This window comes from Nannospalax galili, unplaced genomic scaffold (assembly GCF_000622305.1).
Source record: "Nannospalax galili isolate Female #2095 unplaced genomic scaffold, S.galili_v1.0 scaffold627, whole genome shotgun sequence".
Lineage (NCBI taxonomy): Eukaryota > Metazoa > Chordata > Mammalia > Rodentia > Spalacidae > Nannospalax > Nannospalax galili.
Window position 1 is genome coordinate 1,130,319 of NW_008355786.1, and position 15,532 is coordinate 1,145,850.

Sequence of the window (15,532 nt, forward strand, 5' to 3'; positions counted from 1 at the left end):
AGCTGCCATGTGGGTGCTGGGATTCAAACCCAGTGTTCTTAACCGCTTAGCCATCTCTCCAGCTGATCTATTTTAAAACAATGACAACAGGGGAACTATCTCACACTAATGAGTCAAAGTATAGTAATGAAGAATTCTATAGTATAATCTACTAGACATGCTGAAGCTAGGCAGGAGAAAGTTCTACTAATACACAGTTATTTATTTATGGGTTTTGAGACAGGCTGTCTTAACTCTGTCCCAGGCTGGCCGTGAATTTAGAGCAATCCTCCTGCCTCAGCCTTCCACATGCTGGGATTATAGGCCTGAACCACCATCCATCCCTGGGCTATATTTTTTGGGGGGAGGGTCTTTTTGAGACAGGGTCTCCCTATAGCCCCTGCCTGTCTGGAACTCCTTATGTAGAACAGGCTGGCCTCGATCTCACAGAGATCTGCCTGCCTTTGCCTTCCTGAGTGCTAGGATTAAAGGTGTGTGCCACAGTGCCCAGCCTCCACATTGTATTTTTTAACAAAATATGAGTGCATTGAAGGGAAGGGTTGAATGCTTTGTTTACTCTTTTTCAAGATTTTTTTTTTTTTTTGATCTTATGCTTATTTAGGTCTGCCTCTATGTGTGCTTGATGCCTGTGTCAGATTCCTTGGAACTGGAGTTACAGGTGGTTGTGAGTCACCTTGTGGGTGTTGGGAATTAAACCCAGGCTCTCTGCCAGAGTAACAAGTAATCAATCTCTGAGTCATTTCTCTAGACTCTTGTTCACTCTTTTATCCTGTCTCTAGAGTATCAGATAAGGTTTAGCTCTGATAAAATAAGAGTACATAAAATTGGGCAAAGGCTGGAGAGATGGCTCAATGGTTTAAACACTGGCCGCCCTTGCAGAGGACCAGGGTCAGTTCTGACATGGTGGTTCACAACTGCCTGTAACTCCAATACCAGGGGATCTGATGTCCTCTTCTGGCCTCTGTGGGCACTACACGGATATGGTGCACTTGCACACATGTAGGCAAATACACTCATACACATAAAAAATTAAAAACTAAATTTAAAGAATTTACTTTAAAAATTGGGTGAGGAGTAGTAAGCCAGAGTCCAGATGGGGTGGAAGTCTAAATATGATCAAAATGTATGAAATTCACAAAAGTTAAATTTAAAAAATTATTAAACTGTAACCAGAAATGAAATTATGTAACTATCTTTAAAATTTTTAAGCCCTAATAATACCTAACCTAGTCTCTAAAAAATATGACATTCAAATAAACTAATGCTTAAACATCAATAACACTGCCATAGCTTTGAAAAAAAAAAGAAAACCAGAATTGGTTTAACTACTGAGAAACCAATTTTGAATGGCATCTGTATATGGAGAAGACTGAAAATACATTCACCTTCTATGCATACAAATGGAGTTACATACCTCAACAATGACAGTTTGTAATACTAACCCTGAAGACCTAAGGCAAATGGTTTCTTTTTACTGGTGGCAGATGCACACAGCCTTTGAAGTTAAGGACCAATAGGCTATCTAAAAGCTCATAAACTAGGGCTTGAATTTGGGGCCAGTGAGTATCAAACATAACCCCAAGACAGGAAGGGAACCTCTACTTGCCTCAAACTACCAGCACAGCCTGAATTTAAGACACTAAATAGCTTGAGTTTAAATGAATTTATGAGCAAGATTAGAGAACTCTGAAAGTTGGCTTCCAAGAAATTACTGTTTCCCCTCAGGTTATATGTGAGATTTAAGGCCAAAGAATTCCTTATCCAATTCTAGTTACATAAAATGAAATATTCAATCTTTAGAAAAGCTATATAGTGGCAATGAAGTCAAAGAATCATAGCCTTATTGAACTTGAAGCCAAATAAGTATTATTTCCTCAGAACTAGAATGGGAAATGAGAACTGGAAACAAACTGCTTCTTGTTAATAATTAAGATGACTGCATGTTATACCCACTGTTCTCAGAGGTTTCTTGGGAGGCCTATGAAACAGCATAAAGGCAGGCTTGCTAGTATAATTTCTAAGGGTAATTCCTACTAGGTAAGTTTTACTGGCTACTAGTGTTAAAAATATATCAAAAAGCACTGGACAGGTAAAAGTGGTTTAACTACCCACATGGAGGATCACATTCAAGAGGAACAAGGCCCTCTGCTCTGGGTCCTGTAAACAAACAAACAAAAGAATACAAATATAGTAAGTGCATAACACAACTTAAGCACTACCTCTGTTTGGGGCACATTCATAAACAGAGTGATAAACAAAACTGAATTTAAGACGACATTAAAAAGTAAACTCATTGTCTTCATGTATCTACTTTTTCTTGGTGGTGGATACAGTATTTCTACATAATATGATACACAAATCATTTTCTCAGAAAGTCATAACATTCTCCTCACTGAAGAATTAGACAAAGCTCTTCTGGGGTTTGTATGTTTGGAATTGACCCCAGGGCCCAAGCATGCAAGGCAAGTGCTCTACAACTGGGCTACAAGCTCAGTGGAGAATTAGAATAAGGTTTTGAAGATCGTCCATCTTTCTTCTTAGTTCTGTATAACTAGTGCTGACACAGAGCAAGTGCTCAAAAGATAGTTACTGAATCAATGCAGACGTTTACAACAACCCATTGGGCTAACATTCATTTTTCTTTTTTGGACCTCATTTTCATATATGTACCTAAACTTTATTTTAAGCTATGTATGGTTTAAAAATTCTTTTATGAAATGGAAATTTTTCAATATTTATGAAGAGAAAAAGACTTGTATTTGGTAGTAGCATCCAAAAGAAATGTCATATTCATTATTTTCTAGGAATCACATTAAAAAATAAAAATAGGGCCAGCAGGATGGGTCAGTAGAAAAGATGCTTGACACCACCCCTGACAATCTGAGTCTGATTCCCAGAACCCACAGGATGGAAGGAGAGAACCAACTCCCCCAAGTTGTCCTCTTACTTCCACACAGGCACGGAGGCTCTCACCTGTCGTCCCTCCCAAATATTATGTTTAAAAAAAAGTAAAAACATTTTGGCTAAAAGTCAAAGTGTCTTTGGGCCTCTTAGCAACATACTTTGTTCCAAAGGCCAGGAATGTCAAAAGTACTTGGGAACTTTTATCTAGTCCCTAAAAGATTTTAGGGTTACCTCTTCAGAGGGGGGAATGTTAGAGTAGAAAACAAAAAAGAGAGTCGGGAGTGGTGGTGCATGCCTTCAATCCCAGCACTCAGGAGGCAGAGGCAGGCGGATCTCTGTGAGTTCAAAGCCAGCCTGGTTTTCATAGTGAATCCAGGACAGCTGTGGCTACAGGGAGGACCCTGTCTCAAAAAGACCAAAAAAGAAAGAGTACATGAAGTTGCCAGAAAAAAGTGATAGGGAGATATGGGAGGAGTTGGAGGGGAGTGAGCATGGATTTGATCAAAACACCTTATATGCATGTATGAAATTCTCAATAAATTTTTTTTAAAGTAAAAAAAAGTGAAAACGTATCATTTCAAAAATGTACTCAATATAAAAATATTAACTGAATATTTTATATCTTGGGGGCATTAAGTATTCAAAACTCAGTTTGAGGCATCTATTACCCTTACAGGGTAACCAATACATAAATATACTCAAAAATCTTAATTTTGATTTGCCATTACCTGAGTTTGTTAAGTACATGAGGCTCATGCCCATCCTGATGCAGAGAGCAGCTCTACTTCTGGACATAAGCTCAGTGCGGAGCACTTGTCTATCATGGACAACACCCTAGTTTCATGTCCAGCTCCACAAAACAATAAAAGAAAAAGAGGGCTCAAAGATCACTTTCTGTTAGTAGCTACCTTGGGACAAAAAGTTGTTATAATAATCTTCCCAAGGTAGGCATATTTTAACAGGCTAAGGCTCCTTTGTCCTAGCAACAAAAAGACCAAGGAAACAAAACAAACTCTATTATCTGATTCCAAATCTTCTGAACTTTAGCTCAACATATACTTGCATGAATCACTTACTTCATCGAAACTGTTTCCCAAATTTCATGGTTTTCTACCTGTGTACCCACCCCTGTTCTCACAATTTCTCCTCCAGCAAATTCCTTATCACTATATATTTTGCAAGGGTGGAGGAAGACATAATAATTACCATAGAATTAATCCTTTAAAAGAAAGTCATTCAGGTTTTTAATATAGTCACAAAGCTGTGAAATCAGCACCAATATCTAATTCCTTAACATTTTATTCAAGCTAAAGCAAACATACATATTTACAACATCTCCCATGTCCCACATCTCCTGCAACTGCCAATCTTTGTATATGTATATATGGACTGACTATTTTTGGATAGTCTATATATGTAGAATCATACTGTATGGTGGCTTTTGTACCTGGCTTCTTTAAGATATTTCAAGGTTCACCAGTGAGTGGCATATATCAGAATTTCTTTTCATGACTGATTATTTTGGTAATGCATTATACCACATTTATTTATCTAAGCATTGATTAATAGATATCTGGGTTATTTCCATTCTTTTCATTATCATAACTACTGCCACGAAGATTCAATGTTCATGTGTTTGTGTGAATGTATGTGGGTTGTTTTGCTGTTGTCTATTTGATGCTAAGGAATGAACCAAGGACTCTGAGCTTGCTAAGCATGTTATTTTATCACTGAGCTCCAACACCAAGTGAGGACAGTTCATTCTCTTCAGAATTAAGAGTAAAAATGTTAAGTCATATGATAATTATACTTCACTTTTGGCATTACTATTAAATTGTTTACCAAAGATATCATACCACCTCTGCAAGGATTCCAATGTGCACATACCAATTTGCTATTGCTTATAGCATTCTAGCATGTGTCAAGTGGTAATTCATTATGAGTTTGGTTTTCATTTCTCTTGTGACTACTGATGCTTTGCTGACTGTCAGTTTGTATGCCTTCTCTGGAAAAATATCTATTCAGACTCTTTGTCTATTTTCCACTAAATTGCTTTATATTGTTAAACATTATTTTTTTCTTTTTTAGCTACTTGAGATTGAACCTAGGAATCTATGCATGCTGGTCAAACCCTCTACCACTGAGATATATCCCCCAGCAATAAACTGTACTGCCTTCTGCATTATTATGATCTAAAATATTCTCATTCATTTTATGTACTGTTCTCCATCCTTTTCATAAGTGTTCTTTGAAACTACAAAATATTTATCTACCTTTCTCTTTGGTTGCTCTTCTTTATGTATCTTATCTAAGAAATCACTGCCTAAGCCAGGGGCAAAATTTACACTTATTTTAGGTGTTTCTACTCTTACATTTATGTTTTATATATATATATATCTATTGGGTGGATTTTTACATCTTTTATGAAGGAGGACTCCTTTTGAATGGCCCAGCAGTTATCAGATTTTTCTTTTCCTAGTGGATGACCTTAAGCATCCTTCTTGAAAATCAATTGACCTTAAGCATTCTGGACTCTCAATTCTATCCCATCAATCTATGTGACCATCTTCACGACAGCAAACTAATGTCTCGATTACTATAGCTTTAATTTTGAAATTGGAAATTACTAGTCTTCCAACTTTTTTAAGATTGTTTTGGCTACTTTCACCTATTCCTCAAAAATCAGATGAAATCCCTGATTTCTACCTCATGTAAGCTTTCCTAAATTAGTCCAAAATTAGTCCAACTGTTCCCCTCAGTTTGCTATGAACCACTGCTCTAAACAAATCACTCCAAGAATCCTGGTTCACCCTGCCACTCCCCCGGCTTTGTCCCTGGCAGCCCAGCTCTCCTAGAAGCAGATTCGTTCTGCTGCTGGAAAGCTTTAAAACCATGTCTAATTCTAAGCCTTCTGTAACTTCCACTTGGGGCAATATACAAAATAAGAATGTCCATTATTTACACAGCTCATTTTCCCTGGGTGGACATGATTTAAAAATAAGCACAGAAGTTGTCAAGGAGAGAATGATAGTATAAAAATAGAGCCTTTAAATCTAAATTCCAAATTCTTTTCAGTATGTATGACTCAAGATCTGGAGGACTAAAGAAGTTACCCAAAGTGAAGCTCTATCTTTAATAAGGCAGTGATCCAGTATGGCAGGGTATAACACACCAAATGCTTAAGGTTTTAAGTATTTTGTTTTTAAACTACTTTTTCTGAACTGGAACTCTGATTTACACTTCTAAGAGCTTGAGCTGCTGCTATTTCTTAAACTTAAAAAAAAAAGAACAAATAATAATAAACATACTGCAATATGCTAAAATTTTCATTTAAACTAAGAAAAATTCTTTAGAGCCATGAGGCCCAAATGAGGCAATACATCTGATGGCATCACCCTAATTATAAGCAGAATGGCTGTGGCAAGAAGGCTGCTCTGAAAGCCCCAGTAAAAACTCAGGGAATTCTTGCCAGGGCACACTACTAGCATACTACTTCTACTAGGGACAATCTAGTGACCTTTACAAAACTATTGTCCACTAATTATATTTCATGAATTTATAGTAACATGTTGGTAAATCAGAATATTTATATTGTCCATCTAATACAGGTAAAGCAGGTCAAACATTTGCTAGACCAGAAACAAATCAAGGGAACTAGCTAGATCATTTAAATTTAAATTCAACAAACTTAAAACTACTACTTCATATTATGTCATTAGTATGCACATAACATACACAATACAGAGTTCACTGCTCAGAATATTCTTTCCATTAAACCACGTCACACATACTGCACCCTTGCGCTGATCTTTGCATAGCTGATAGGAGAATACAGCCTGGCAGAGATCATGCCTCCCACTAAGAAAGCCTTCAGACAATTTCTAAAAGTTCTTAGGTCACTTGAATCCATGTAGCCAGGGCAAGACTATAAGGTACCAGACTGTGAAGGTAACCAACAGCCTGACTGACTGACTACACACTGTAAGTCACAGATGCGGAGAGGCATGCCTGGCAACCAAGCAGAAAAGCCTCTCAAAATAATCAGTCAAAACCAGAGTGCCATATTCCTGCAAGCCAACATACAGTTTGCTTTGAGAGGAAAAAGGTTTTACATTTTTGCTAGACAAAATAATAGAAGATAAATAGTGTGTCTACCTGGTCATTTTGATTATTATTTTTCCAACAAATTTTGAATTTTCTCTTTACGTTGATCTAATTATGTAAGTGGCTGACAATATTTTAGTCATTTATTTGAGGCTATAAAATATTCTCATAATGAAAATATAAAAGTTACCTCATAAGCAATTTTTCATTCACAGGCCTATGCTGGAGTTCAGCCTACAATACTCAGGTGTTATAATAAATGACAAACACACACTACTTCAGATGCAAACCTTGCAGATCTTCTGTTTCAAGTACTGCTTTGTCCACAGATGTACTGTCCACTTGGGAAGGTGCTACGGATTCTGATAAAAGTGACTGATTTGATACAGGGCTAGAAAAGCAAAAGATATTTTTATTTTTTAACTTAATATGTATTATTTTATTAATTTTCTTTTTTGTCTTGAAACAGAGCTTGCTATGTTTCCAGGTGGGTCTCAAACTCCTGGGCTCAAGTGAACCCCTTGCCTCCTTCAGGTGAGTGCCACTGCTCCCAGCATAACAATTTTTTAAAGATAACCTCCAAACATCAATATAAACTAAAGTGATATAATAAGTATTACGTTACTACAGAGCACACTTGTTTATGGCCCCTAGCATAATCAGAGCTTTGATGAACCATAGATGTATTTGGAAACCAAAGCAAAACAGATGTATGTTTTCTGCATACTCCCAAAACTGAAAACTAGCATGTTAAGGCCTTGCTTTAGGAACTGTAGAATTAAGTTATAAATGAACATCTACCATAAATAGAAAAAAAAGGAACCACAGTGCGAAAACCTAATATGTTGCTCTGTAACAGAATAGAATGGAAACAAGCATTTTCTTTCTTTCTTGGAGCCCAGGATGGTCTCAAATGTGCTATGTAGCCAAGTATGGTCTTGAACTACTGATCCTCCTGTCTCAGTTTCTCAAGTACTGAGATTATGGGCATGCACCTGACTTTCAGAAGTTAAAACAAGTATTTCTGTATGCATCCCTTATCTCTTACTTCAGAGTTAAAAATACCATTATAAAACAAAGAAAAAAAATTATCTCATGACAAAACCAAAAAGACCCCTCAACAAGACTGCATTTTGATTCAAGGTACTAATATGTGCAGACCAAGGACTGCAGTTTAAAGAATTAACTAAACATGCTTTAAAAGAACTTCAGGAACAGGTCAGAACAGTATGAAGAATAACGGAAAAAAGACATCTGAGAAAGGGAATCTAAAAACGTAAATGACTTCTCCCTCAACATAAAAATAAAAAGCATTTTCTAATTAGGGAATAGTGGTCAAATACAATTTTAGGCTAATCTTGAAGTGGCTTTATAGTGTTCTCTAAGAGAAATGATTTCACTGGATGGGCTGCCTAGACTCCAGTGGATGCATTTACACTGAAGGACATTTGGGTACAAACACCTGGATGAACAGGACTCAGCATGTATGGCAGAGTGCATGGGGTTTCGGTGGGGGAGGAGGGGGAGTCATAGATGGCAGAGGGCATCTGGATTTGAGTGGGAAATGTATGAAATTTAAAAGGCTCAATTAAAAAAAAAGAAAAATGATTTCAAAATAAAACAAAACAATATTCTTTAGTTTTCAGTAGTTTTTCAGTTACCACTCATACACTATGCCTTACCCTGGCTGCAGAGATGAAGACGTAGAGTCTAATGTTGACTGAGCATCTGGGACACTGCCATCTGTACACTGGACTGGTAATGATTCGGAAAGACTGCTCACAGAAGCTGCTGCAACACAACCACACTGCATGTTAGCTATTCCACCAGCCCAAGACCTGATCTAAAAGCAAAGCAAGATCAATTTCCATAACACATTGCATATGGATTCTTGCTATCTTTAATTTAATACTTTGCAACAGCTTGTTGATGGGCAGAAACTTTTTTTGAGTGTCAGGGGTTGAACTTAGGGCCCTGTGCATGCTAAGGCTGTGTTTTACCACCGAGCTACATCTATATCCTCTGCCTGTCATTAAAAAAAAGTTTACTCTTTTTTTTTAAATTCTAAAAATGTTAGTTTTAACTTAGAAGGAAACCATATACAATCTGTACATGTCTATTAACTATACTGCTTCTTGGGAACTATTACTCAAAGTCAAATCCTTTAATTCACAAACCCCTTCCAAATACTAATATACAAATGAAATATTTAAGAGATAATTAAGGCACACATAGGTTCAAAATGAACACATCAGGCTCAGGTTATATAAGATAGAGATGGTTATTGACTATAAAACAATTTAAATTCACCTGTTGTTAGCCTTAAAAAAATTCTGAATAATTATAGTTTTAGTTGAACATAAAATGACAACGCTGCCCAAAATATTTTAGATTAAGGTAATAGGTTATGTAAATTAAAAACCCTATTCATTCAGTTATTAACCTACATTAATTAGAACTGTACTAGCTGAAAAATTTTGACACTTTAATCTAGCAAAGTTTAGACTTAATCCACACAATCCTTCTTACCCAACAACCCAAAGACCACATCAATTCTAGGAAAATCCTTTGTTATAAAAAGATCCAAATGAACTGGATTGAGGTGGTCAGCTATATTTTCCTTCCTAATAGAGTCACACACTTTTTCTAAAGGTGAGGCACAGGGGCAGCTATCTACATTGCACTGTGTATCTATATATTTTTTCAACAACCCCCTGGCTGTAAAAGTCCTGGCAGATAAAAGAACCCAAGTCCTCTTAGCCCAAACTCCCTTACCTTACTTTCTACAATGGCTGGCTATTCTGAGTTTAGATTGTATCTCTGTATTAAAGAGGGAGTTAAGAGCTCTGCATCAAGAAAGACTATGTAAATAGCTTTGTGGTATTCACAAGAAGCAGGGATTCTCTCACTCCTGACTTTCACTACTGATCCTCACATGGTGTAGTGACAAATTTATTGAGAGATATATAGTAATGCAAATACAACAGGAGAGTTGTATTGGAAAGAGGTACTGGACATACTGACTACCCTGTGTGCTTTGGTCATGAATACTGCTGTGTTTTAATAGGATTACTTACCAGGTGGGCTTATTCTACCATTGCTACTGTTCTGTCTCTGAAGATGTTCTTTATAGCATACTGAGCACATGCCATTTGTACGAGGATTTCCATAAAATCCGCAGCCAGTGGAGCAAAGCATAGGCACTTGGCTATGATTAGTTTCTTGAGCCATGTTCTTCTGTTGCACACCTGAAATGTACATAGCATTAGCAAAGAACTCAAACACAAGACTTTGAGCTTACATTACCCAAGTCTGCTTTCTTTAATAAAGGGAAATATTCCATATGGTACCCCTTCCCCAACTACTACACCACTGTCCCAAGACACAGGGTTAAAGCAAAGGCAGAAAAGAGCAAAGACACATGGTGAATTTCTACCCGCAAGCCACTGTACAAAGGCAGGTTTGTGCTGGCTCAGAAAATATAAAAAAGTCCTAGAGAAAGGAACTTCTTTCTGAAGGCTGCACTATCCACAGGTTAACCTCAGTTAAGTCTCTTATAATAATAAGCAACCATTCTAAGTTTTGCTTAAATTATACTATTTAGTTTCTAACCATTTAAATTTTTGCTAGAAGTTCATGCTAACTTGTGATTAATTCTGTTGAAAAAGCATCTAATATAATATCCATTCTGGCAACAGTATGGAGATCTGGGCAGAATGCTGGTGAAATGAGAAATGGATTCAATTATTTTGGAAGGCGCTTTAGCAAATCACCTTAAGAGTCCAGCAGAAGACAAATACTATTTGTTCTCTGAACCCGCCATTTTTTTCTCTAGAGTCATCTATAGAATAGCTAGAGCATAACCAGAAAAAGGACAAAGAATAACAAGGATGCACTCCACCGCACATCTTAATGTTGGTAAACTGAAAATACTATTACTGTCCAACATTAGAATATATTAAAGTATTAATGACAAAAATGTCAGGATCATTAATGTTTTAAAATATTTTCTTAAGGAGAAAATGCTAATAAAAAGGCACAATTTGAATGTATATACAATAGGATGTCAACTGCTACTAAAACAGCTATTAATTACCAAAAAGAGAGCAGGAAACACCTGAGAATGACAATGCTAAGGTTTTTCTGATAGGTACCTTTTCTGTAACTTTAAATTTTTTCTCAGATGAGCTGGGTATGGTGGCCCACATCTTTAATCCCACAACTCTGGAGGGAGAGGCAGGCAGATTTCTAGAGATCAAGGCCAGCCTTGTCCTCAGGACAAGATCCAGGCCAACTGGAGCTATAGGGAGACCCCATCTTGAACAGCAACAACAACAAATGAATAAAAACCATGGGGCCAGAGAGATGGCTCAGCAATTAAGAGCATGAGCTGTTCTTGCAGAGTACCTGAGTTCAAATTACAGCGCCCATATGGTGGCTAACAACCGTCCATAATTCCAGTTCCAGGGGAATCCAATGCCCTCCTCTGACCTTCACAGGCACTGCACCATATGGGTGCACATACACACATGCAGGCAATATACTCATACACATAAAATAATAAATAAAACCCCAACCCCAAAAACCTTAAATTAAGATATTAATTGCCTAATTAGAAAGAAATCATTTAAGCACTGAATTTTTTTTAAAAAAAAGAAATTAAAATCTAGTCAGACAGAGCCATTAGTCATGGGATGCTGGAACTCAGAAACTGGGAGCCACATGAAGGCAATAATCAATGACAGCAGATGGAGCAACTCCACATGCTATTTCTCCCAGAAAGCAATTGGTTATTTGGCACAAATAACAAGACAGTAAACAATAATAACAGGCTCTTAAAAAGAAGGCTTATTAAAAAGCAGCACTTCTAAAAGAAGGCTATTTTAAATAGATTTATGTGTATTATAGTCCACGGAATAATGAGGTTACCTCAAAACAGAAAACATTTTGTCTTGACCCTCCCCTCCTCTCTTCTCTCTTCTGACTAGGTTTCACTATGCAGGACTGGAGTTACAAGCATATACCACTAAATCTTGTAATATTTTGTGTGACTAAGAGAAACTTATGAAACATTCCTACTACACATAGAGACAAACATCTCAAGGAAAACTGCTTTTACAACTGTTTGAATTTTGAGTTGACTAAATTTCTCTTTTCATGACCTCTTTTATTTGAAATGATGACTGATGAATTGATTATTCAGACTTGCATATATGGCAGAGATTTTCTTAACAAAGGAGGTATATGTACCTGCCACTTCAAACCAAGAGCAGTCACTAACCAAGAACACAACATTCAAGCATTCAGATGGAAAAAGGCTTGACTATTCTCCTATTTTGAGTGTTTTAGGGAGATTAATGGTGGTGTTAAATAAATATGAGTAAATAATACTGAATCAACATGTGAAGGCCTTAAGTCAGTGAAACAAGTACCCAATGTATGATAGTACAAAATCATTCATGAACAAACGACCCACTCAAGTTGACCAATAAAGACAAAAGATTTTCATATGGTGTCAGATTCCACCCTGCAACCATCTTTTGAAACTACCAACTGCCAAGTTTTGGTGTAATATTAAAGAATAACATGTATTATCTGAAAAGGTTATATAAGTATCCTTTGTTTTTTCAATGACAAGAGCCCAGATTTTCTTTATAACACTTACAGTTAAATCAGATGCAACCATGAGAATCTTGCCTTATTAAGCCTCTTATCCCTATGAAGCATGTGTATGGAGGGCGGGATGCAACTTCCATAAAAATGTATAAGTGAATTAGTATTAGCTTTCCCTTCAGTTTCACTTGTCATGTATACAGGAAAAAATATAACCCTCATAACAAAAGCTTCTCATGATAGTCCTTAATTTTAGAAAGAAGAGGTCCTGGAACCAAAAATGGTGAGAATTCACTGCTGCAAAATGGACATGCCAAACATAGGCCACGGTAGTTCAAGGAAGCTAACACTGATCCTTTGGGGGAAGGAGGCAAAAAACAAGTTACTCTTTATGCACAAAACAGATAAACATATAATATACACATATATAGCATTATCTGTGGACTTAAAATTTCATGTAGGTGGAGACTACTTGAGAGGGGAAAAACCTTTAAAGGCTCCCTGAGGTGGGAAACAGAAAAGATGACATAAAAACACTGATCCAAACCATTACTTCATCATGCCACCCAGTAATAGCATTAAAGTGATTAATACATAATTAAAAGTTCTCCCCACTGATGCCGATAAACATTTCAGTATTTTAACTAGAAATCACAAAGATTTAGAAGAGATAACCATTTCTATAAAAATTGAAGAAAACAGACAAAATATATAATATGCCACTATGCTTTTCTCTCATATTTTAAAACAGCAAGATTAAAATTCAAAACCATCTTAACTCCAGCTGTTTTCTCAAGTCAAACTGTTGGCCTGGCACAAGTCTGATTGCTTTTTTTCAGAACTCAAGACACACAGATTTTACAGGTAATTATAAAAGGAATCAATTTTATTTATTCATCTTCAGGACATTAAAAAAGCACTTTTTTGTAAAGATTCAAAATGAGCCCTAAAATCCTAAGATGGTATTTTCTGTGAAGGTAATGGCATAGCTAAGGTACTATGGAGAAATCCTGGTCCTGTCTCTCCTAGACACTGTGCTTTTTTTTGGCAGGTGAACAACTTGCAGAGCATCAGTTCATCACTCCTACAATCAGAGAGTAGAATGGGTAAGGGACGAAAAGAAGATAGAACAATTTTTCATCCTGCACAGTGGGATTCTAAAGCTAACAAATCCAAAAACAAAAGTGAAAGTACCAGACACTGAATAGCACAGCATAATAATAAAACAGCTTACAAACTGAATTCATAAAATGTTGAGCTCTAACACTTCAGAGTCAAAATCACAATCCATCACTCCCTCTGTCCTCTAGACAATGTTTCACAATTATTAAGGAATGTATTGTAAACAGCCCCATGATAATGCTATTGGCATCATGGGTTTAAAAGTGAGAAAAATGATACAAGACTTAATAACATACCCAAACTCACACATTTAGTAAGAAGATAAATCAGTCCTTTTATCTTAAAAATGGTAAGAATGAATCTGTCCTATCTAAAACATTTTTATGAGTATTCAGAAATTCTTATTATTTACATTTAAAGTTAAAAATTTCATTAATTTATTCAGTCTTATGATAGCATGAAACTTTATGGGGCTGGAGAGATGGCTCAGTGGTCAAGAGCACTGACTGCTCTTGCAAAAGACCAGGGTTCAATTTCCAGCATACCCATGGCAGCTAACAACTGTCCTTAACTCCAGTTCCACGAAACCTGATGCCCTCTTTTGTCCTCTGCGGGCACTGTACGAGTGCACTTACACACATGTAGGCATAACACTCATACACACAAAATAAAAATAAAAAGATATCATGTAATTTCTTAAGGGTTTTTAAATTTTATTACTTTATGTGTATAAGTGTATTGCCTGCATGTATGTAAGTGCACCCATGTCACACAATGGTCAGAAGAAGGCGCCAGATTCCTGAGGAACTGGAGTTACAGATGGTTGTTAGTCACCATGGGGTGCTGGGAATTGAACCCGGGTCATCTGCAAGAGCAACCAGTGTTCTTAACTGCTGAGCCATCTCTCCAGTTCCCAGATAGCATGCAATTTTAATTGGCTATAACCAACCACACTTTAGAAAATGTTTTTTTATATCTTTTTCTCCAAAAGTTTTTATCATTATAAAAATTCAAGATCAAATTCTGAGAGCACAAGAAAATTCATTACTATTAAAATTCCTACAAAAGATCCATAATAAATGAAGTAATAGACTAAATTTTAAGGGCAAACCCATTTGCCTTTGCTTCATTTCCTGTAGTTAAGTCACCATGTTCTAATGATTTGGAAATATCTCATGCTATTTTATTTTCCATTCTAACAGTGATTCTCCTTCGTTCCTACCTGAAGTTTTTTTTTTTTTATTTTTTTTGGGGGGGGCGTGTTTTGGGGATGATATAGATTGAGTCCCAAGGCCATGTATGTGATACCTGCATTATTTTTTAACAGTTCTGTTTTGCTGCCCTGCTTCCAGATCCACTGACTTCAACTCTCTGGAACACCTAGTTCTTGTCATATTATTTGTTTTGGTTATTATATGGTAATCACCCCAGAGGAATACCATTCATTTTCTGCATAACGCTCAGCCTACAAAGTATGCTGTGTTGCCAGGTGTGGTGGCACACCCTGTAATTCCAGCACTTGGGAGGCAGAGACAGGTGGATCTATGAGTGTGAGGCCAGTCTGGTCTACATAGAGAGTTCCAGGCCAGTTGGGGCTACAGGGAGACCGTCTCAAAAAGACCAAAAAAAAAAAAAAAAAAAAAAAAAAGAGAGAGAGAGAGAGAGAGAGAGAGAGAGAGAATGGCCTTAGAGTAAGGTTAGCAACTGCCATTTTCCTATCTACAAAACTGTGGACAACTAACCTACCCTATTGTCAACGCTCTAAGGATATACACCTGCCTGCCACACA

The 15,532-nt window shown here is 36.7% G+C and overlaps 1 protein-coding gene across 1 annotated transcript in view; it reads right to left on the reverse strand.

The window, feature by feature from the left end:
- Positions 1-15,532, reverse strand: part of Zfand6 (zinc finger AN1-type containing 6) — a gene marked incomplete in the record, with an annotated part of 73,512 nt that overhangs the window by 4,905 nt on the left and 53,075 nt on the right. The window contains 4 exon segments of the mRNA XM_017803263.2: positions 2,113-2,157; positions 7,299-7,399; positions 8,691-8,799; positions 10,086-10,256. Of these exon segments, the coding sequence (XP_017658752.1) occupies positions 2,113-2,157; positions 7,299-7,399; positions 8,691-8,799; positions 10,086-10,239 (409 nt within the window).